This window comes from Convolutriloba macropyga, chromosome 7, assembly GCF_964194025.1.
Source record: "Convolutriloba macropyga chromosome 7, txConMacr16.3, whole genome shotgun sequence".
Classification (NCBI taxonomy): Eukaryota; Metazoa; Xenacoelomorpha; order Acoela; family Convolutidae; genus Convolutriloba; species Convolutriloba macropyga.
In genome coordinates, this window is record NC_134474.1 from 7,685,670 (window position 1) to 7,708,937 (window position 23,268).

Genomic DNA, 23,268 nt, shown 5'->3' on the forward strand with positions numbered 1-23,268 from the left:
TACAGTGAGATATTTAAAGATCACTCATAAGTACTTTTATGGAGGAAAAAGCACATTTCGTGGAGGCTCAGTTATGATATTTATTGTTTTTGAGAAAAAAAGTTTGCTAGTCGAAAACAAAGTGGTATGTTCTCATTAATTTTTCACTCGTTTTAAAACTCTCTGAAATCACTAAAGCTTACTTATTCTACTGTTGATTGAACCTGGGCCAAAGAATTTTGCCAAAATTATTTAAGATTAGCGGCAACTAGCGTTGACAAATTAAAAAATTCAGCGAAATTTTCTTACATGTTATTAACCTGAATTCGTTGAATTACAACGCATTCAACTCAAAATCAACGCGTTCATGGAAAAATCATGTACAAAAATTGAGGTGAATTTTCTAAATTAACAACCCTAGTTTTTGCTTATCTTACTAAATTTTGCCATTCTAAGCGTAGATCTTACACTCTTCTAGCACTGTACCATGACATCTTAATTTCCTCAATCACTGTATTTTTTTAAAAAATATATAACTTCACGCCTAATAACGTTTCTAAGCGTAGATCTTACCTAACGGGGGTAGTCATGGTGATAGGTAGGCGGGGGTAATCATTTTATTTTAAACCATGTATAAGATCGCAATTTCAACTATTTAGAGTATTTAAAGTTATCCCTGCTTAACTATCACCAAGCAACTTCCCAGCTGTCACAGACACAAACACACACACACACACACACACACACACACACACACACACACACACACACACACACACACACACACACACACACACACACACACAAACACGCACACACACACACACCCTGCTCCTCCATCAAATACAAATACATTCCCCCCGCATCCCTACCTACCTAGCGCCTTCCGCCCTATCCGAATCAGACACTTCAACATTATACCTCCATGCTTAGACCTACCGCTCATATCCCGCAGACCACCGCCCACAGCACTAACCCCAAATATACCAACCCTCCCCACCAAAACGAGTTCTATGGTTTTTTTAGGCAAGTACTTTTTTATTTTTTTTCTTAGCGTAAAACTTAAACCTTGACGTTATATAAAATCAACGCTAAGTTAAACGATAAAATATGTAAGATGAGAGCTTAGAAACGCCAAATGTATGCAAGATCTACGCTTGGAAAAGCAAACTTAGTTTAGATCAAAGCTGAATTCAATTCCAAATTATGTACGATCAACGCTCAATTGAACGCAAAATTTACGTACCATTAACGCCAAACTCGACAGAAAATTTTTAACATCAACGCTGAAAACACGCAAAATTGTGTAAGAACTACGCCTAGAAACGGAAGATTATGTAAGATTTACGCTTAGAGACTCAACAATTTCCTTCATAATTTTGTGTTGACTCCTCGACCTGGGAAGAAACTCAATCAGTAACACACAAAATGCAAAGCTAGCTTTTTTAGCATTACAATTAATTTTTTGAGGTCTTGATCAAACGCGATTTTGTTCCACAAATTTTAACAAGCTCGTGCATTCTACTGGTTTTTTAAATCTTTTTTTTCAAAACAAACATCCACTTGAATGAGAGCTTGAGTATCAATCGTACGGTCTCCGTTTACTTATGCAATATAGTCAGCAGCTTTAAACTTGCTGGTTTGGCTTCTTCATTCACTGAGTTTCGCTCAATCAGTGGAAAAATCAGTATGCATTTCTGAATTGGCTGTGAACCAGAACAAAAATCAGAAACTTTTCTCAACACTGCAGACACACATAGAAATCCTTCGGTCAGTCTTCTAACTGTTTTTGTCAGGTTTTGAATCAAAGATTAAACAACGCCAAAAAATGGGACTCACAATTTCGCTGACATTTTATGCACTATCAAAAAAAAGCCAGTGAGTGATTCATTTAAGAGCTCGTGATCTCAGAAAATCGGGTTTTAGTTTTTATATCCTCCTACATTAGCTAAAAGAATAAAATTGTTCTGAGGAAAATTCAGTGTTTTCAGCTTTTCACGAAGAAATAACTTTTAGCAATTTTCATTCGAATATTGAAAGTCTCTTAACAATGCTTTTATTCGAACAATATTTTCACGCAGATCAACTTTTAATAAAATCGCATGAATTGTGAAAACTAAAATCAGAAAAAAAAATCTCTGACAAAACTGACATGGAATTTTTTTATAAATAATTACAGACATGCAAGATAAAACAGAACTAATTAGCCGGAACTGTTTCTTGGCCCATTAAATCAAATTATAAAAACCAGCTAAAATTAAATTTGAATCTATGTCGATTACCATGTTAAGGTTTGTGACTTTTCGAGCTTTTTTGTGCTTAGCGAAAAAATAAAAAACAAAAAAAATTATGTTGCAAAATAAAAATCGTAAAACTAAATACAAACGTAATTGCTCGTTCGATATTGTATTGAACCAAATATTTACAAGTTCACAGTTCTTAGAAACCTGCGAGAGAACGTGGTATGGATATCCAGGAGCATTAGAATACAAAAACGTTTCAAAACGATTCAGACCAATTCAAATAAAAGATTTTTTTCGTGTGAAAAATCCGAACAACAAGGTTTAAAAGATCAACCTAGTTAGTTTTTTAACAAAGAAACAATTTTTTAATTGATTAATGGCAGGCGTGTTGATTTTCAGAAGACTAATAAGGATGTTAATTTCGACAATTTCACAAAAGATAGTTAAAAAATTTACACATTCGTTTTTCTTTGTCGTGTTTTTTGTTCATCACAGCCTTTGTGATAACTGATAGGATTTGGACGACAAATTTGAGACAGAATAAAAAGATACAACATTTTTCACTTAATGAGACTGCAACTGATCAAATTTGAAATCAAAGTTCTATCTTAAAAGAAAATTTAGAGAAAACATTATTTTTTTACAGCGTTTTTCTTCATTTTTGCATCACACGTGAACCTGTAAAATGTTCGGTCAGAAACTTTTATTTAAAGGAAAATTCTAATTAATAATTCAAATCAGATTTTTCTCGAAACAGCCTTGAAAAGTATGTTGATAGCATTGATCTAAAATAATATTATTTTTGGGGTGTCTGGGTTTGCACTACTTGTAGAATTTTTGACCTGAAAATCTGCAAAAAATTGATAATGTTGTGTTTTTTAAGAAAATTTCTCATTGTTTGAGGAAACTGCAATAAAAACCACACTACTATGAAATCTAATAGGTATTTTTGGAACATGACTTGTGAAATTTTCTTATCTTTTGGGCACCTAATCAGTTTTGCTTTTTCTCTTGTATTCATGTCTCTTGTCTTTCTGTCTGTTTTCGAGCAACAATTCCAGCATGGTTTTTTTAACTTTACTTTTTTGCTATTCCTAATTTTAATGTTAGTAGCAGCACAACTGCCAGTTCCGAAAACAGAATGAAAAATAAGGAGGAAAAACCACTCAGATATTAATGTTAAATTTTGAACATGACTTGAGATAATAATTTGTCATTTTGACGCTCGAATCTTTCAACAGTTTTGTTGTTTTTCCTCTTTTAAAATTTCCTGTCTTCTTTTGCTTTTTGTGGAGGAATTGTTCAAGTACGGTTTTTACCGTATTATATAATTATTTTTTTACAATTTCATTAACTACACCACTGCCGGTCCCATTCCAGGAATGAAAAACGAGTAGGAACCACACAGATAAGACTGCAACCTCTCGAAAAATAAGGAACTTCATAACAACCCAACTATTTTTGTTATGCAATTTTGGGCATCTTTCGCGAAAATTACAAAAGTGGCATAAGTGCAACCCCCCCAAAAAAAACCTGAATTGTTTTAATGATTCCTTTTCATTTTCCCGAGGAATTATAGAGATTTAAGGTTTATAAAATTTATTTTTTTTTTCATCTTTTCTAAGATTTTTAGTATATTTTCAGGTATCGTTCTTATTTTAAATACTGGTTTAAGTATATTTTTTAAGTTAAGTAGATTTAACAATAGTAGATGAATTAACAAAATTCATGATATAAATCATAATTGTCTCTTAAAAAGGATTTTTCTCATCTTGAGTGGAATCAAATATCTTTTCAAAGCTTTATTAATAAAGAAAAAAAGTTTGTAGAATACAGTATGATTTTTCAGAACTTTTAACATACATTTGCTTGAGTTACTTTCTTGTAACTTCTTTTCAACCCTATCAGTGCAAGTTAAATCGCAAAGATTGGTCTCTGAAGCAAAATTATAAAGAGACAAAAACTGTCCGAAAAACTTATATTCATTTGAAATGATGATTCACCACGTATGGGTCATTCTAGTGCTTTTCATTTCTTATGGACCGAACATTTTCACTTCTGCAGAAAAATTTTGAAAGCTGTAAGTTAAGTAGGCTGTTATTCTGTTAAGTCAAAATCTTTCCTCATTTTGTTCAGAAAATTTAGACCCGTCATTTCTAGACAAGAACTATTAAAAAAGAAACCAAAGCTGGATTACACAATTCTTTTGCCTCATTAGACACAGTAGATAAAAAGAAGATGAATAATGAAATACGTGAACTTATAGCTTGCTAATTTGAGCACTACAAAATGGCAAAAAATTATTGTAGTATTTATTGAGGATATATCTTTGAACATAAATATAAATAACAATTCTTTTGTGAAGTTCAACCGATGACTTTGTGAATGAAAAGCAATATCGAAACATGTCAAAATCAAAATGAAACTCGAGTTTAGATATAAAAAATTATAATAAAAAAACAAAATTTGATTTCTTTGCAAATAAACATTTCACGCACACGTTTCTTTGTTCATTTCTTCCCTCAGTTCAACAATTTCGTGATTTTTGTTCACCTGAACGTTATTTTGTTCACATGCATTTCCATTGTTGTTATTGTTGTTTTGTTTATTTGCTAAACAGGTAGCTTTGGTGTTGACGGTGTTGGCATTGGTATTGTTATTATTGTTTATTTGGCGAGTTTTGTTTTGAGGAGTGTTATTGTTGTAATAACCCGCTGATTGTTGTCGCAGCTGTTCCGAATAATCCGCCAATTTTGGGCAAACTTTCAGGACAAATTTCAGAAAACATTTCCAGAAAAGAGGGTTTCTGTAGAAGTAGGTGTAGGGCGCGAAAACAACGGTTGAACAAATCATAATTGAAGTGAGAGTTGAAACCAAATAGTCGTTTTGAGCCCGATTTTCGCACCCAATATACAGACATAACCCGTAGTAAAAATTCCGAGCTATAATGAAGAAAATTGTTCCGGTAATCAACGCTACGAAACCGTATAAAAGTCGCAACTCTCGTTTGTAAGCTTCCTGGTCGTTTTCGTCATTTGAAGTGCTGCCGGTCAAACTCTCGCGCTCAATTTTGGGTTCAGCATTTGCAGTCGTCAGTTTCGCGCCTCTAGCTCTTTTCAAAGCTTCTTGGAACACGTAATAGTAGAGAAACACGACAAGAACGAACGCAGAAATATACATAGTGAAACTGATGATAATGTTAGCAATCTCGGGTATAATGCAGGTTGGGGGGTTTGTTAGGTTGTAGATTTCGTGGTAGAATGTTTCATAGAAACAGAGAGTTAGGGTTTGAAAGATTATTTCAAAGATTGTCAGTCCCACCCACAGGAAGATGAAAGCGGCTGAAACAAAAGTGACACTTAACAACATGTTGCGGGGAAAAATTTAGAGTGAGTTCTTTCACGACTATCGTCATAAATTTTTGGGAATTATAGGGAACTGAAAATTTCCCGGTTTTCCCACCAGGAATTTGCGGGAATCGATGCAATGGGTAGGTTTTTGCACCAGATCCCCTGAGGACTGCAGATAAATATTTTAAGATCTTACAACGGAAGTTTCTGGCAGAATCTTACAAAAATACACATCGTCTAAAAAGAACTTCCGATATACATTGCATTCCGGAGGTTGGTGCCAGAGCAAATCAGGGCTGAATCAGTCTATGGAAATGCCGTTTTTATGATGGCCAGTACTTTGATCATGTCACAATTTACACTTGACAGTCTTGACTTTTGAGTAAAATTTACGCCCATTTCGCGTAAATTTTGCTTTTCATAGACAACAATCAAAAAGTCTCGTCAGATCTTTTGAAATTGGGTACTTTTTAATAAGAATGAAAAATGGCTGTGAAAATCGCCGAACACAGTTACGAAAGATCATGAGTTTGTTCACTTGTTTTCACGGATAAACTTTAATCCATGTCCATTTTTTGAGCTTTCATTTAGCCTAAAACCTTAAGGCTTGAATTCAATTGAGAATTACTAAAGAACTAATTGAAAGAATTCTCTGTTTTCGTGTGTTGTCAGAAACTGCTGTTTGTCTTCGTAGCCCACACATTGCAGTGGACATTTGTCTTAAACCATAGTTAGAAAAGCAAGGGATATTTCTGATATTAACCATCAAATAGAATTTCTTTTTTTTCTAGTCTTACTGACAATTGTTTAGCTATTGCACTAAGTAACTGTGTGAGGTACGGCGTGGACAAATGTGATCATTAGCGTGGATGAGATGGAAAAAATTGAGTCATTGACTTCCACCCTCATTTATTCGAGCCCAGAGAAAAAAATTGAATTAAAATTTTTTATGGTAGCTGTCTACACGAGCTTATAGCTCATATCTTTTAACTTGCTCTCGGAAAATAGTGACAAAATCTAATGACAATTGAACATCTGCAACATCTTTGGGCGTTGATAACCATTCAGAACAGTACCTATTACGATCTTGAGTCACATCAGTCGCAAAAAATCAAATGATGATTGATTTCAGAAGTTTTTCCTTTCAAGGCATTAAAACTTCCTAACCCGAGTGATCCCTCACATTTGATAGTGTGAGACCTGTAAAATTGCTAAAAAGACGTCATGTATGATATTTAACAGATTGAGTCTTGTTATAGGATATAATCAGACATTAATCTGACTTTACACTATAATATTGTTTCTTTTACCCTTCATCACAACATAACTTAAGCGTAAATATAATCTTCGTATGAGAACAAAGGCAATAAAATTAACTTTTATCAGTTCCTTTCCGATAAAATCCTATCTTATCAGATCTTAAAAGCTTACAATAATTCTTGAACAACTGCACAATGATCAACTCAACAAAAATGTTTTAGCGTTGATCTTACATAATTTCACCGATAATTTAATGTTTTTCTTACAAAAAATCAACTCTTTACAATAGCCTTGATACCAATTTTTCGAAGTGAAAAAATGTATACAACCTTTTGAAAATTATTTGCGATGTTGGAATCTTTTACCATTTACCTTAACAGTACTTTTTGAAACGTTAAAAGCTTGCAGTAAAAAAATTAGTTCATTTTTTGCTCCCTATTTTTTGCAGAATAAGCGCCCTATAGACCACTTCAGGATAAAATTCATTAACAACTCATTCAATAAACTTCTTAGGATTACGATATGGATATGCTTTTGAATATTTGTTCCATTTATTGGAGTCACTAGAACCAGCCGTTTATTTTTCCAGCTCTTCAAAGTGAAATTATAAAACTTTTTGTGCCACTTGTACGCCATGAAAGAGAAACATATGGAAATCAAGAAACGTACGGCTGGGCCGCAAAGAAACCGAAAAATCAGAAAGCCGAAAGAGAAAAGGCTTTCAATTAGATTTTTCCTGCTGCTTAAATTTTTTTCTTTGTAAAAATTGTCGGTTTAATTTTTACGGCATCTAGCGTTTTTGTTGCTCACTTTGAAAACTTAAGTTTAATAAAAAAAATTGGAAGTCAACTGTTAAAAATGTAAAGAAAAAAATTTAAATTATCAATTATACAGTATCGTTATAGTTATTTCATGCTCCATTTGATCGACTAATGAATGAAATGAGACAATTTTAGACTTGATTTGAAGGTTTCGTAGGATGTAAAAATGAACCTGAAATTTAGCTATCAAATATTTCAATTTCCCGCTGTTTTTGAACTCAATCTTTTTATAAAAATTTTTGTGCAATTCTTAGCATGATTTGTCCTTTTTTGCAGCCATTCGACGCGCTTTTCATTTTCCTATTTTTTCATGGCACTTGACTGTCGCTTTAAGCTCAGTTCCTTTCAGACCATATTTGAAGCCCAAGGGATGTATAGCTAATTAGTTTCCTCAAGTATTATTATTACCCCCAAAAGGACTACAATACAATGGAGTAGACGTACAAAACGACTCAAGTCACCTATACGTTACAAATCGCCTTCCATTTGACAGAAACCCCCCCCACCCCCAATCCCCACCCCTCTTCACAACACCATCGGTCTCAATTGCTTCAACTTGCATACGTTTTCAACTGCTTTTCAGTGACCCAACAACCCCCCACCCCCTCTCCCAAGAACGCACGAGGTGCCATTTAATGCCATTTATTTACATAGTAACACGTGCTACATAACAGCACATAATTTTTAAGGGTGCGGGTGGGGGGGTGGGGGGGGGGGGGGTGGTAGTGGTGGTCAGATAAGATTTCTTTTGAGCATAACAGAATGAAAGAATGGAGAATAAAAAGTGGAATCAGTGCAGTTAATTAGCTCCTCTTTCATGTCTGTCGGAAGTTCAATTATTTTCCCATCTTTCATGCAATGTTAACACAACAAAGCATTTTGCCGCCTTGCTAGTTGACATAATTAGTTTTGAAAGAATTTTACCGCGAGCAGTAATGGCTATTGTCTATGAAAAAATAAGAATAATTTTTGAAATTATTCTAAGTCTGTTAGCAAAAAAGTGATTATCAGACCAGCAAATGTTTTGGCACCAGAAAAAATCAAGTCTAGACAAACAAAAACCAAATATCTTGATTCTCACCATAGTACCCTAGTCAAAGGCATAAAAAAATTAGCCCGGTTTTTAAAAAAGGGCACGCACAGCTTCCGCTGGTACTTGGGTTATAAAATCTATTTGAACTTAATATTAGCGGTGAAATTACATATTTTAGCGGTGAATTGTGGTGAACTTTTGTGAGATCACCGCTTACTCTAGCAGTGATCTTACATAATTCCACCGCATTCACCGCATTTCACCTCAAAATTATGTACGAAATTTGCGGTGAAAAAACTAACTTTTCACCGCTTATCTTACATATTTTTCCAATTTTTCCTCGACGCGGGCTCCATCGTGTTACCAAATTTTAGCATCAAATCGTATGCCTGATTCACTAAAAAAGTTATCTTAACTTAGAGCTTAGAGTTAAGTATTTAAGCAAAAGGATGTTCCCAGTTGAAACAAATTCCGCCATCATATTGAAAAGTAAGCAATTTTGGGAAAAAATGCAAGGTAAACAATGCAATTAACCAGTTTTGGCAGATTCTTGCAACTTAACCTTTTAACCTTTTTCTCATAGAATCTTGCAAGATAACTTTTTTGGCAGATATTGAGAGGTGTGAAATTTCTTTGCATGATGACAATATGACTTCTTCTTAAGGGCTTATTTTTTGAACTGAATCGTTCAGACTACGTTTCATTGACAAGGTAAATGAATTATTTGCATAAAATTTCACTCAAATTGGTTTCATGCTCCATATAACCCTAATTGAATTGCTCACAAAAAATAAAACTCTCTTGATGAAAACTTTGAAGGACTAAAATAACAACTTCTTGTTAAAACCTTCGCAAATTATCTTTTCTCAAATTAAAATCCAAAAAGCTTCCACGTCACGACCTTATTATTCTGCGCAAGCGAGAAACTTTTCGAGATTATAGATAAAGGGGTGCGCTGGCGTTTCTAAACAAGTTTAAAGTGAATCTGCAAAAAAATTGATCAAGTTCATGGCTTCCTGCATTTCTTTATGATTCGAATTTTTTCTAAGACTTTTCTCATATCCATGAAGATGCTAATGTAAAACGTGAGGGATATTTTTCATCTAGAGCAAAAGGCGAGTTTTGATGGTCCCATAAACGCTGTATTATATTAGTCTCCTAATCACATGTTGTTTGTAATAAAATTGATGTAAAAATAGATGTCAATCTGTGAAAATACTCAAAATTCATAAGAACTTTTCCCAAATCTTAATTCAAGGAAGTCAAACAAAAACATCTGCTCCTAGAACATGTTTCATTTGATTATAAAGTTTACTTCAAAAAAATAGTTTTTAAGTTATGAAAATGTGCAAAACGGTGCAGAAATAATTTTATAAATCAAAACTTTTGGGATCGCCTTGATTTTGTACCAGACATTTTTTTTAGTTCAAAGTTTTCAAGTAATTGCTTGAGCATTGTTTCGTTGGTTCATATATACAGAATAAAATTGAAAATGAGAGAAAAAGCTTGCGATACATCCGCGATAGCGCAATTTTTGAGAAAAAATACTAAGGTTCGCCATCTGCGACAATTATTGTGCCATAGAAAAAAACATCAATGAAATTGGCGACTTCTAGAACCTATTCACGGGATACAGTTACCCCCACTTTTTGTTCAAAGAGAAAGAAAAATGAATGTTCGCTGTTGAACAAAAGAAACAAATTGAAGCGATGGCTGTGCTGAAATCTGAAACAACAATTTAATGCTTTTCTATGTTAAATGACAATTAATGAAATTTTTGGCCTTCTATATGCATTAACATATCCCTATATATTAACCTGCTTGAATTCTTAACCAGTAATTAAAACTGTCTCTCGAAAGACAGTCTAGAAAGAAAATCTGTCTCTCGTCGTGGGTTAGATTATTGAAATGAAATTCCTTGAAACAATTTTCTCATTTTTCACAATATAAACTAAATTGTTTTTGTGTTATGGCCTAAATATACTGCCAACATGCGAACTCTAGCAAGAATACAATTGAAGAGTGCGTTCGCGTTTCAAAATAAGTTTACCGTGAATACAAATAAAATGTGATTAAACTTATTGCTGGTTCCGTTTCTCATTATTCAAATCTGTCTAAGAATTACCATTTTTTCTTTATACGCTTGTGTTTTTCTAAGTGTCATCTCATATCCATGGAGATGCCATTTCTTCAATGATTTAAATATTGAGTATCCGCTGTCATATGTTATCTAAAACAAAAGCAGTTTCAGATCATCAGATTGAGGATGTAATTTCTCAGCCTCTCCATCACACGTTCTTTCCTAAGAAATTGATGTGAACAATGGATGTAAAATTGCATCGTCAATTTGTGAAACTACTCAAAAATACTGAGGATTTTTGACAAATCATTAATCAAGAAATTCAAACAAATCACTTGCTTCTAGAATGTGCTTGAAAAATTCACTTGAAAAAAAATTGTCTTTAAATTTTGGAAAATATGCACTAGGATGTCAAAAGATTTTAGATTTATAAAATTCAAAACTTTTTGCAGTTTTTGAGTAACAACTAAGGTTTGCCATCTGCGACAATAATAGTTCCATAGAGAACATTTCAATTAGTTTGCGACTTGTGGAACCGAAAAACGGGATATGGTGGCTCTCCTTCTTAGTTCAAGTATAAAGCGGAGTAAATGATCCGCTGTTGAACAAAAAAATATAAAAGCCATGGTTTTGCCGAATTCTGAAACAACAGAACTTCATGCTTTTCTAACTTATATGAAAAATTTTGGAAGTTTTTGGGAGTTTTTTCATTCGTTTTATTTCCATAACGACATTGCTACGACAAAATTTTGATGGAAGTCAGTTTTTGTTTAATGCAGTGACATATATCGCATTTTGCAGTCCACCTAGGCGATGATGAGAAAAATTTCGTGGTTTTCTGTCAAGTTTATTTATCGAGTGCATTTTTTTGGAACTGTTAATAAACCGAAAGTTATATTTGTGGAACAAACAAAAGGGGTTAAATGCAATCGTGGATGTTTTTTCTCATATTGTGATGAAATTTAGCAGTCAACCGAATCATCACTTTTAAAAAAAAAATTCTTGTACTTAATTTTTTGATATCTTCGAAAGAATAATTTGAAAAATTATGTGCTGCGACCGCAAACTTAACATTCCTGGGTCATGGACAACGGTATATATTTTGATAACCGTTAATGAACCTCGAAAGGCTGCGTCGATACGACGTTTGGAAGATTTCATTAAATTTTTTACCACATAACAAACCCTGTTCAGAGATCGAACTTTCCGTGTAAAGATTAAAATTTTTAGGATACCAACTGCCTTCCAGAATGCTAGATTTGTTTAAAATTGCTGCTGCAAATGAATTGAAGTGACTCTTCTTGTTAAAAATTTTTTTACTATGGCATTTACAGATGGACTTCGAAAACCGCGAGCTTTAAAAATCGGTGGTACAGCATAATTGAGAGAAAATAGTACTTAAAAATCTTGAAAAATGATCCAATGCAGTTTCAAGAGTTCTCAAAATTGATATCATTGAGCCTCCCAACAATTCAAAAATATTCAATTTTTTTCATTCTTCTTAAACTGTTTGGTTTTTATACTAAATGAATATAAACCTATCATAATTGGACATATTCTGATATTATGTCATAAGCTTGTCGATTTCAGACAGTGAGTTGTTGTCTCACTTTGAGTAAGATCAGCCCAAACGCTTAGGCGTTAACTCTCGTTCTCTGATGGTTTTATTAGAGGTTTGTCTCTTTTTAAACGCCTCTCAATTTTTATTACAAATATGAACGTTTCAAAATACCTTTGACGTCACAGATAATTTTCCTAATGTGATCAAAGAGTTTTCCGACAATCGCGCACAGCACCCTAAAATAATTTGTTTTTTTTTTGTTGCTACTGTTGCTGATACGTTGAGTGTATGGGCGTGGGTGTGTGTGTGTGTGTGTGTGTGTGTGTGTGTGTGTGTGTGTGTGTGTGTGTGTGTGTGATTCTATGCGTTTGTTTGTGTATCAATGCATGTGTGTTTGTTTGTTAGTTCCTTTGTTTGTTTGTTTGCTTGTTTGTGCAATTTTGGATTGCTGTTTACCTGTGCGACTATATTCATGTTTGAAATCGTCAATTTGTTGTCGACTTGATGAGAAAATAGCTCAAATATCCATTCAAATATTTGCGGTTATTCAACCAAACAATGTAATTCTTTAGAAGAGGCATTTTCTGAGGATTTGCTTGTTTGAGGACGAAAAACCCCGGGTTTATTTTTTGGCAACCTTATCCAAGACACATATATGGCTCCATACAGGCCATACAAAAAGTTGCTTGCAAGATCTTGCCATGATTGACAAAGAATGCATTGAATTTTTTTGTTTGTCGGCAAACTGGCGGTGTGTGGGTGTATGTGTGTGTGTGTGTGTGTGTGTGTGTGTGTGTGTGTGCATGTGCGTGTGCGTGCAAGCGTAGGTGTTTGAATTGGGGTATTTGTGTGAGTGTGCGTTTGTACATTTGTGTGTGTGTATGTATGCGTGTGGGTATGTGTGCTTGTGTGCTGTTCGTTTGTTTTGTTTTTGCTTGTGCTCTTTTGTGCTTCTTTTTACATTTGCGACTATATTTAAGTTTGAAATTATCAATTCGTTTTCGAAGTGATGAGAAATTGATTCCATTATCCATTTTAAATATTTAAGGTCAATTAACCGAATCATGTTTTTTTGGCAGCAGAATTTTATAAGGATTCGCTTGTTTGAGGATGAACACCCCCAGGTTGCGTTCTTTGGCTAAATATATCCAAGAAACTATATGGTTCTATACAGGCCATATAAAAAACTCCTTGCATGATCTTGCCGTGATTGCCAAGGACTGCATGGAAAAATCTTGTTTTTCGGCAAGCTGAGTGTATGTGCGTGAGTGTGCGTGTATTTGTGTGTGTGTGTGTGTGTGTGTGTGCATGTGTGTGTAAGTGGATGTGTGTGTGTGTGTGCGTTGTTGTGTTTGTGTTGGGTTTTTTTTGTATGTGTGCAGGCGTTGGTGTGTGCGCGTGCGTGTAAGTGTTTGTTTGTCTCTTTGGTTGTTTTTTTTTTGTTTTTGAATTTATGTGCTTTTGTTAACTTGTTGAGAATATTAATGTTTGAAATCCTCAATTCGTCTTCAACTTGATGAGAATTTAATTCAATTATCCGTTTAAATATTTAAGCTCAATTAACCAACTCATGTGTTTCTTTAGCAGAGGCATTTTATAAGGATTCAATTATTCGAGGACGAACACCCCAGAGAAAACCTTTTTTTGATAACCGACTTCAGAAACCATATATGATTCCATACAGGACAAACAGAAAGTTCCTTGCATGATCCTTGCATGATTTCCAAGGTTCGCATAGAAATTTTTGTTTGTCGGCAAACTGAGGGTGTGTGTGTGTGAGGGTGCATCTGTGTGTGTGTTTGTGTGCGTGTCTTTGTGTATGTTTGTGTGTGTCTGTTTGTGTGTGTCTCTGTGTGTGTTTGTTTGTGTATGTGCGTGTTTTTGTGTGTGCTTGTGTGTGTGTTTGTGAGAGTGTGTGTGTGTTTGTGTATGTGTGTGTGTGTGCGTGTGTGTGTGTGTGAGTGTATGTGGGGGGGGGGTGGTTGTGTGTGTGTGTGTGTGTGTGTGTGTGTGTGTGTTTATACATTTTTGTGTGTGTCTGTGTGCGTATGTGTTTACTTGTGTGTTTTTGTGTGCGTTTCTAAGTGCGTGTTTGTAAATTTGTGTATGTGTGCGTCTGTGAATGTATGCGTGTGTGTGTGTGTGTGTGTGTGTTTGTTTTGTGCGTGTGTGTTGTTTGCTGGTTTGTTTGCTTGTGCACATTTGTGCTTTTAATAACATGTGCGACTAAATTTATTTTTGAATTTGTCACTTTGTTTTCGAGTTGATGAGAAATTAATCCAAATATCCATTTGAAATATTCACAATCAATTGATCAAATCATTTATTACCTTATCAGTGGCATTTTATGAGGATTCACTTGTTTGAGCACGAACAACCCCGGGTTGACCTATTTTGGTAACCATAACCATGAACTATATATGGTTCCATACAGGCCACACAAAAGATTTTCTTGCATGATCTTGCCATGATTGCCCAGGTTTGAATGGATTTTTTTTCTTTTTCCGCAAAATTAAACGCGCGTGTACGTGTGTGTGTGAGTGTGTGTGTGTGTGTGTGTTTGTGTGTGTGCTCGCTGGCGTGTGTGTGTGTGTGTGGGGCTCTGTATGTGTGTGTGTGTTTTTGCGTGTCTGCGTGTGTATTTGTGCGTGTGTGCGTTTGTGTGTTTGAGTGTGTGAGGTTGTGCGTGCGTGAATGTTTGCTTTGGTGTGTGTGTGTGTGTGTGTGTGTGCTTGTTTGTTTGTTTTTGTTTTTTTTTGTTGGTTTGCTTGTGCGCTTTTGTGCTTCTGCTTACATGTGCGACTGTATCATTTTTTTAAATCTTCAAATTGTTTTCGACTTGATCAGAAATTGAATCAAATATCCATTTTAAATATTTGCGGTCAATTAACCAAATCATGTGTTTCCTTAGGAGATGCATTTATTGGATCCGATTGTTTGAGAACAAACACCTGAAAACAAATCAGACCTTTAATACCAGAAAAAGTATCTTAAAAAAACTGCAAATAACAAGCAGCACCAATTTTTAATTTATAATTTTCCCCGCTTTTCCTATATTTAAAGATCACCACTTTTGCAAAGACAGCATCAAAAACAAGTCTAAATAAAAACAAGAACAACAACAATCACAGTGAAAGTGTAACGAATTCCCTCTCGTTAGTTGAATTTTACAATACCTCTCCACGGCTCTTGTAGCAACATTTATGGTATCATAAAAAGTGTCAATAAAAGTCAATTTCGCCAGGTTTTAACAGTATAAGTGAGCTTTCAACAGCACCTTGTTAAAAAGACAGTCCAAATTTAATTGTATTTCAAATTCAATCCTGTCAAGAGGCGTTCTTGAGCGAGGGTAAAGTTTCAAAAAACAAGCTTTCCCTGGTGTTAATAATTCACTATCCGGGGTGTTAATTAGCGTCATTTTTGCCCAAAATTAGACGCCAACTTGTATTTCTTGAGGTCTCGGAGGTAATAATTTGCGTCTCTTCTTAAATGTCCTACTTATCAGCTCTTGTGGAAAATTACGGCAAGATGTAACTTGATTTCAAGCATAAATAATCATTAGTTAGATACTTCAATTTTTTGACGCCATTTTTCCCTCTTTTCCCACTTTTCTAAAAAAAAGTGGCAACTGAAGACATCTTGCAAAATTATTTTTCTTGCAGATTCTGCAGAGCTAAATATGAATAGGGGTTATTTCGCGAGGATTTTGAATGAACTAGGGCTTTTTTTTTGGGGGGGGGGGGGGGTTGTTAGGAAGGGCTGAAAATCAAAATGGCTGTCGCTGTAAAATCGACAATTTATTCACAGTTCGCCAATTAAAAGTTGTTTTATTGTGACAAAATCCTTTAACAAAAGAGAAAAAGCCAGGGAAAAGATTAAAGTATACAAAAGACAAGCACGAATGCGCATTTTTTTTTTGATTTATTACGACAAGTTTTTTGAACTGAAAATCAACAATCGTGAATTTGTAACCATCCGCAGCTCCTTTGAGATGCCTTAATGTTATGAGAAACAAATAACTTTTGCCGACAAAGAAAGCTTGACAGCTAGTCAGTTAAAACAGTAGACTTACTACATGTTTGAAGAACAAAAAAGTTTTTTTTTCATAAAAAGACAACAATAAGCACCAATCAAAATATTCATTAAAATTTATTTCCCGGCAAAAAAAACAATAGAAAAATGCACAACTTTAGCGCAAATTGAGATGAACCTTCACGTCGTCTACATTGCAATAAATAGATTGCAGCATCCTTTTCAAAATTGTTCATCAATTAAGCAATGCATAATTTGAAACACCATGATTTAATTTTAAACAATTTTGCCAACTTTGATAATAAGATTCTTAAAATGGACGGAAATTGTCGCAAGATAAAAATGTTTTAGCGGTTATCTTTACAAAAAATAGTTTTTTTTTTCAGTTTGTAGGGAGAGGCAGTATTTGCGTTCCCTTCAAAAACTGGAAAAAAGGGCCATCCTTTTCATTCTTCAACTATTCAAAATATAAACAAGAACTGAAATTGAAATATTTTAGTTAATTTTTTTTTGATATAAATGAAAGCTATGGTGATTTTTACCTTCTATTTTAATAGATTGAGACCGATATTTATGTAAAAGAGGTTCTTTTTTTCTTTTGTCGTTAGTAATTATCTGTAACAACACACTAACCTTAGTCCTCATATCACAAAATGATTAATAAATAGTCTAAATGATTGTTAATAAAATAAACTTATGCATGAGTGTGGTGTGTGTATGTGTGTTTTGTGTGTGTGTGTGTGTGTGTGTGTATGTATGTATGTATGTTTGTATGTATGTATGTATGTATGTATGTATGTATGTATGTATGTATGTATGTATGTATGTATGTATGTATGTATGTATGTATGTATGTATGTATGTATGTATGTATGTATGTATGTATGTATGTATGTATGTATGTATGTATGTATGTGTGTGTGTGTGTGTGTGTATGTATGTATGTATGCATGTATGTATGTATGTATGTATGTATGTATGTATGTATGTATGTATGTGTGTGTGTGTGTGTGTGTATGTATGTATGTATGTATGTATGTATGTATGTATGTGTGTGTGTATGTATGTATGTATGTATGTATGTATGTATGTGTGTGTGTATGTATGTATGTATGTAAGTGTGTGTGTGTGTGTGTGTGTGTGTTTTAGCCAATGATTTCATTTCGGTTGACACTAGTTCATTTTTTTGTTAGGCAGGATAGACAATAATTTAGAACCACACATGTCTGCTTAATTGCATGAGAGACGCTCTTACATACATCTCATTTTTGTCTTTCAATTCCTTTTTGATTGATGATAGAGAGGGTTGAATGCGTGTATGTACGAACCTTCTAAAAATCATATCAAGGCCTATGACCTGAGACCTTCTTATGTGCAGTCAACACCATGACGTCATAAGAGTGACGTAATCGGCTTTTGATGTAAAGTTAAATTTAAAACTTCCCTGTCTTATATAAAACGCATGAATACATTTACGCAAATCCTGTATTCCCACTGAAAACTTTTTCCATAAATGGTATATATGCTTGCTACAAAATCCCTATTCCTCTATTTGTGTTTTTTATTCGTTTCAGGATAATCGCCCTAAAAATATGGCATTCAAGCACAATTAGACTTCACAGGTTGAGGTCCTCATTCAAAAGAACTCATGAAATAGAATATGATCTAGATTTAGCCTTTTCGAATTATGGAAAGATTTTTTTCGGATTCAGAGTTTTTCTCGTTCGTGTTTATGACAAGTTTGAACCTTAAAACATCAGCTAGGTTACTTTAACGAGTTTGGATTCGAATTACCGAAATCGAATTTTAATCATGTTTTAAAAACGTCACTTTACTATGCTAGCAAAGACAAGTGTCCTTGAAGATTTTCATTGTTTTCATTGCATTGATTCCTTTTTGTTAAATTTGCTTTTAATAAATGATAAACTTGACAAAAACGCACAGATGTTCAAACGTTTAATTAAATTTTGCAAAAAAAACAAATCCATGAAATTTTATGTGTTGATTATATCGAATTTTTATATATATATATATATATATATATATATATATATATATAATATTCATATTTTTAATAACAATAATACAAATAATAACAATATTAATACTAATAATAATAATAATAATAATAATAATAATAATAATAATAATAATAATATTAATAATAATAATAATAATAATAATAATAATAATAATAATAATAATAATAATAATAATACTAATAATAATAATAATAATAATAATAATAATAATAATAATAATAATAATAATAATAATAATAATAATAATAATAATAATAATAATAATAGTAATAATAATAATAATAATAATAATAATAACAATAATAATAATAATAATAATAATAATAATAATAATAATAATAATAATAATAATAATAACAATAAGAATAATAATAATAATAATAATAACAATAGAAATAAGAATAATATTAATAATAATAAAATTAATAAAAATAAAAATAATAATAATAATAATAATAATAATAATAATAATAATAATAATGATAATAATAATAATAAATTGTTCATTTTCTGTTATCAAGTAATGCAAAATAAGTTAATTTCTTCTGTCAAAAAAATGTACATTGAAGTTAAACAGAAGAACAACGAGCTCAACATTAGATCCGTTTTTAGGAGCCTCACAAGGTATGGAATATCCGAGAATTGTTTGATTTGGAGGACAAAAAAATTAATGTAGTATTTGAACGATAATCATAATTGTCTTAAACAATAAACGGTTAGCGAATTGAGTGCAGGGGGCTTAAAAATTTGAGCGTACTTAAAAGAAGTAACTTGAACAGTCCTAGTTGTCAACTACGCACTTTTCCAAAAACATATGACGGGAAATTTTTATCTGCTGACTTATCATATTTAAAACTGCCGTTAAGAAAGACCAACAGATTCAGCATCTTTAGAAATTTATCTATAGATAACATCAAACGCTTTGTTACAATCTTTCGAAAGGCACAATCCAGACACAAAGGTTTCTTCAGTTTTAATGTACTATGTTTAATCCAGCATCATTCAAGAAAGATTTCACGTGACTAACTATAAAAAACATATTTTCTCCTTAGACCACTCACTGAAATGAATTTTCTGATTATCAAAAATGTTCTTGATAGCTGCTTTTCTGTGAGTCCAAAAATGAAACATCTGACAAGACATAATTTCCATAATTCACTAGGACATATTGCACTACCGCCTAGAATTAGGTTTATAAAAAATTTGATCAATCTTCTGAGTCTTAATGAGATATTGTCACAGTCTGTAGAAAAATCCACAGATTTTATTAGTTTTTGCTTAACAGCTTCAATATGCTGTTTGAAAGAGAAAATATTATCCATTGCCATTGCAAGATAAATTATTGAATTAAAGGTTTCAATTTGTCCTTTATCGATGTTCTGTTTTTCTCCTTTGCTATGATGTTTGATTTTCCCCAAAATTTTTAGTTTTGTTTTCTCAGTATTACTTGATCACTTATTTTTAGTTAATCATTGATTGCATTTTGTTTTGAGTTTGATGCTTCATTACATCATCTTCAGCTCTAGATGAAGTTGCAGTCACTACCGTTAGCACAAAAGTATGACATGACATTCAAGAGTAACGAACTTGTAAACATCTTGCATATTTCTCAATTCACCTACGTATTTTATGAAGAGCAGAAGACCGAGTACCAAGCCCTGGGGAAAATCAATCTCATCAAAAGCAGTACTTGACACAACCTCTGCATTCTGCTTAAACCGTGTGCAAGCTTTTTTTTTAAGTGTGTTTAAGACCTGACCTCTCAAACCATTATTCTGAATTTTTCTAACAAAAGTGAATGATCGACCGTATCAAATGCTTTTTTGAGATCAGGGAACGTGCAAATTGAATTAACAGATTCATCAGACATTTTTTGTTGCAAGAGTTCAGTCCGAAATTGTCAACAGTACTTTAGGCCCTGAATCCAAAATAAGAGCTTCAGAGCAGTTTAAATTTCACTTGATATGAAATATTTTTTTCAGGCAATTTCTCAAAAGCTTTTACCATCATTGGTAATAATGAAATAGGCCTAAAAATTGATGGAGCACTTTTATCTCGAGATTTGTGTGTACTTCTTTGACAGTAATTTTGGTAAGAAACCTTGTTTGTACTGTTCGATCTCCATTGTTTTCGGAAAAATTTTTTGTGTCAAATGTGCATTTAGTTTTCATCAGATTGATATAAAGTCTTCATATATTCGACTGACTTTCCTTTGAGATGATTTTTTCTCGGTTTTCACAAATGAGTCTTTTTTTGTTGTAAAAGTCAAAAAAAAATTTCTGCTCGCATTTGCTGCCTTGTCGTCAAATTGATTTTTTCAATTTTGTTCTTAGTTTTGTTTTTTTTTGCTTTTTATCATTTTCAGTAGTATATGTTGCAGTTTTTTCTATTTGCTGAACTTGATTGATTTTTTAGCCATTTGCTTCACAACTTTTTTCCTTACGGCAGCACTTTTGACTTCGTTGTCAATCAAGTTGTTCCGCTCAAATTTTTTCATTTTCTTCGATAAATAGTAATTTAATGCTTTCTTCACAGTTCTTTGTGAATGTCTGAACCGAGTTTGCTTCCAACCAGATGATGGTCACTGTCACATTTTATCTGATTTTTTGCGCATTCAGTTTTGAATCTGATCAAACTATTGTTCGGTCATTACAACTCCAATCATTTTTAACCAAAGTAACTGTTGATCAGACTAAATCCAGACCAATTTCCGTAATTTTGTTGAGCTCAAAAATTAATCACAGACTATGTAATCCTAGAGCACGATGTTACCCCCGAAAGATCTGAAGAGTCACCTAATCAAATCTCTTTTGTTTCTGCCTATGAGTCATTTTCAATAAATGTTTCCAGTGTTTTTAGAAAATTTGCTGCGTCGTAAATGATACAATACGGCACTCTCGACCTAAACAAAAAGTTTATTCAGATATGCTAATTATTTAATCCCGGGTCGAGGTTTGGTGGTGAATTTTCGTAAGAAATGCGGTGAAATGCGGTGAAAAAAAATAATTTTCACCGCGTATTTCTTACATCTTTTTGCGGTGAATGCGGTGAATCGCGGTGAATTATTTTTTTTCACCGCGTTCTCAGTATTCTTACAAAAAAGAATCGTCCCCACATCGGTTCGAACCTCTGACCTCCTGCATGCCTTCATATTCTTATTCCACTGCGCCAACTGTCACTTAGGTATTTGTTATTTCTTGTGAATTTAAATCAGATTAGGTAAACTTTGGAAACTATATGCGGTGAATTTTTGTAAGAAATGCGGTGAAATGTGGTGAATTATTATTTTTCACCGCATTCACCGCATTCACCGCATTTCTTACCTTAATTTGCCATAATAGTTTATGTGGTGAATTTTTGTAAGAAATGCGGTGAATTTGGTGGTGAATTTTTTTAAGAAATGCGGTGAAAAGCGGTGAATTATTTTTTTCACCGCATTCACCGCAATCACCGCATTTCTTACGAAAATTCACCGCATTCACCGCATTTCTTACGAAAATTCACCCTAAAACCTCGACCCGGGATATAATTAAGAGGACGAAGCAGCCTTGTAATTTATTTAGACTCCTTTTAATGCACATCAATTTTCGCTCTTTGGAGCGTATAGTTGGGAAAATTGTTTTGATCGTCTTTTCTATACCAAATTCGCAAAAAGTCTTGCTCCCTAATTTCTCCGTTGCTTGTAGTTTTTTTAGTTTTATTTCTTTGGGTCTGTGTTTTCATTTCTAAGGAAAATCTTTAGCACAATTTTGAGATTAAAATTTGCATGTGGCTTCCAAATTTCAAAGGTTTATGAAAGGCTTTTTAGACTGGAAGAACAAAAATTTACGTGATAAAGCTTTCAAATTGTTCTGTTTTTCGATCGATCGAACCAGTTGAAAATATCAAAAATTAACAGCATTGACAAACGATCGATGTTTCTTATTTTTTAAAACTACTAGATCATACACAAATATCTGTCCACTTTCTTTTGCTACTTTTCTAGTGAAAAAAAATTACTAGACATGAAAACACGATAAGTCTTAAATACTTTAAACTAAGGTTGTAATTTATAGTATTTAGTGCCTGTAATAGACGAGCATTAAGAACTTAGGTCTAAGACAAGACGCAAGTCTTGAAACAATACACATTGGAAGGGAAAGCTCAAAGTGGAATTTAAATTGTCACCAAATTCAATTTGAGCCTCGAGTTAGCTCAAAGCCTCAAGAGCAAATATGAAATAGTAATTGAAATGGCTTTCAAGCTAATTTGATTAGCGCCCGCAAATACCAGCAAGGTCAAAACAGGCTTCTAAAAATCTATAACTCGTTTTAAGAGAACCCTTGTACTTTACTTCGAATCTGGACACGCGTATTGAAATTTTGTAATTCTATACAAAAGGGTATTTTGAACCCTAAATTAAGCAAACAGTTTTTATTTCTTAATGGGATTTAGAACAAGCGTTGAAAACTGAAGGCGTTAAGGTCATTTTATGAATTAAGTAAGGGTGAAAAATGTTTAATAAAGCAACCTAAAGCTTTGGTTTCATTTGAACCGTTTCAACTTTCACCGTGCTGTAATATCAAACCTAGAGACGGCTCCCGTGCCGGCTCGCGTCGGTTTCTGGAAATCTTATAGTCTGTTTTCGTCTATAGTGTTTTCTTTCCGCCATTTGCTCAGACAAGGTTGACAAGTTAAAGTGTGTTGTGACAGCAGAGAACAGAAATAATCTTTTGAGGTTATGAAAGTGTCTATATTAGGATTGCTAATTTCCGATAAGGATAGATATGGGGAAAATATGAAAGCAGGGGAGAGAGGAATAGACATAGAGTGGGGGAAGGAGTGGGGACAGATAGAGAGAATGAAAATAAAGACAGCGAGTCAGAGA

General features: G+C 33.4%; 1 protein-coding gene across 1 annotated transcript; it reads right to left on the reverse strand.

Moving 5' to 3' along the window:
* Positions 1-4,461: 4,461 nt before the first annotated feature.
* On the reverse strand, positions 4,462-5,636 carry LOC142342072 (uncharacterized). The gene has a single exon (XM_075393250.1). The coding sequence runs from the start codon at positions 5,589-5,591 to the stop codon at positions 4,713-4,715; it is 879 nt and encodes a 292-aa protein (XP_075249365.1). The 5' UTR covers positions 5,592-5,636; the 3' UTR covers positions 4,462-4,712.
* Positions 5,637-23,268: the final 17,632 nt, after the last annotated feature.

Excerpts from the sequence above, each read along its gene's own strand:
- LOC142342072 (XM_075393250.1), bottom strand. The coding sequence starts at position 5,591 with ATGTTGTTAAGTGTCACTTTTGTTTCAGCCGCTTTCATCTTCCTGTGG.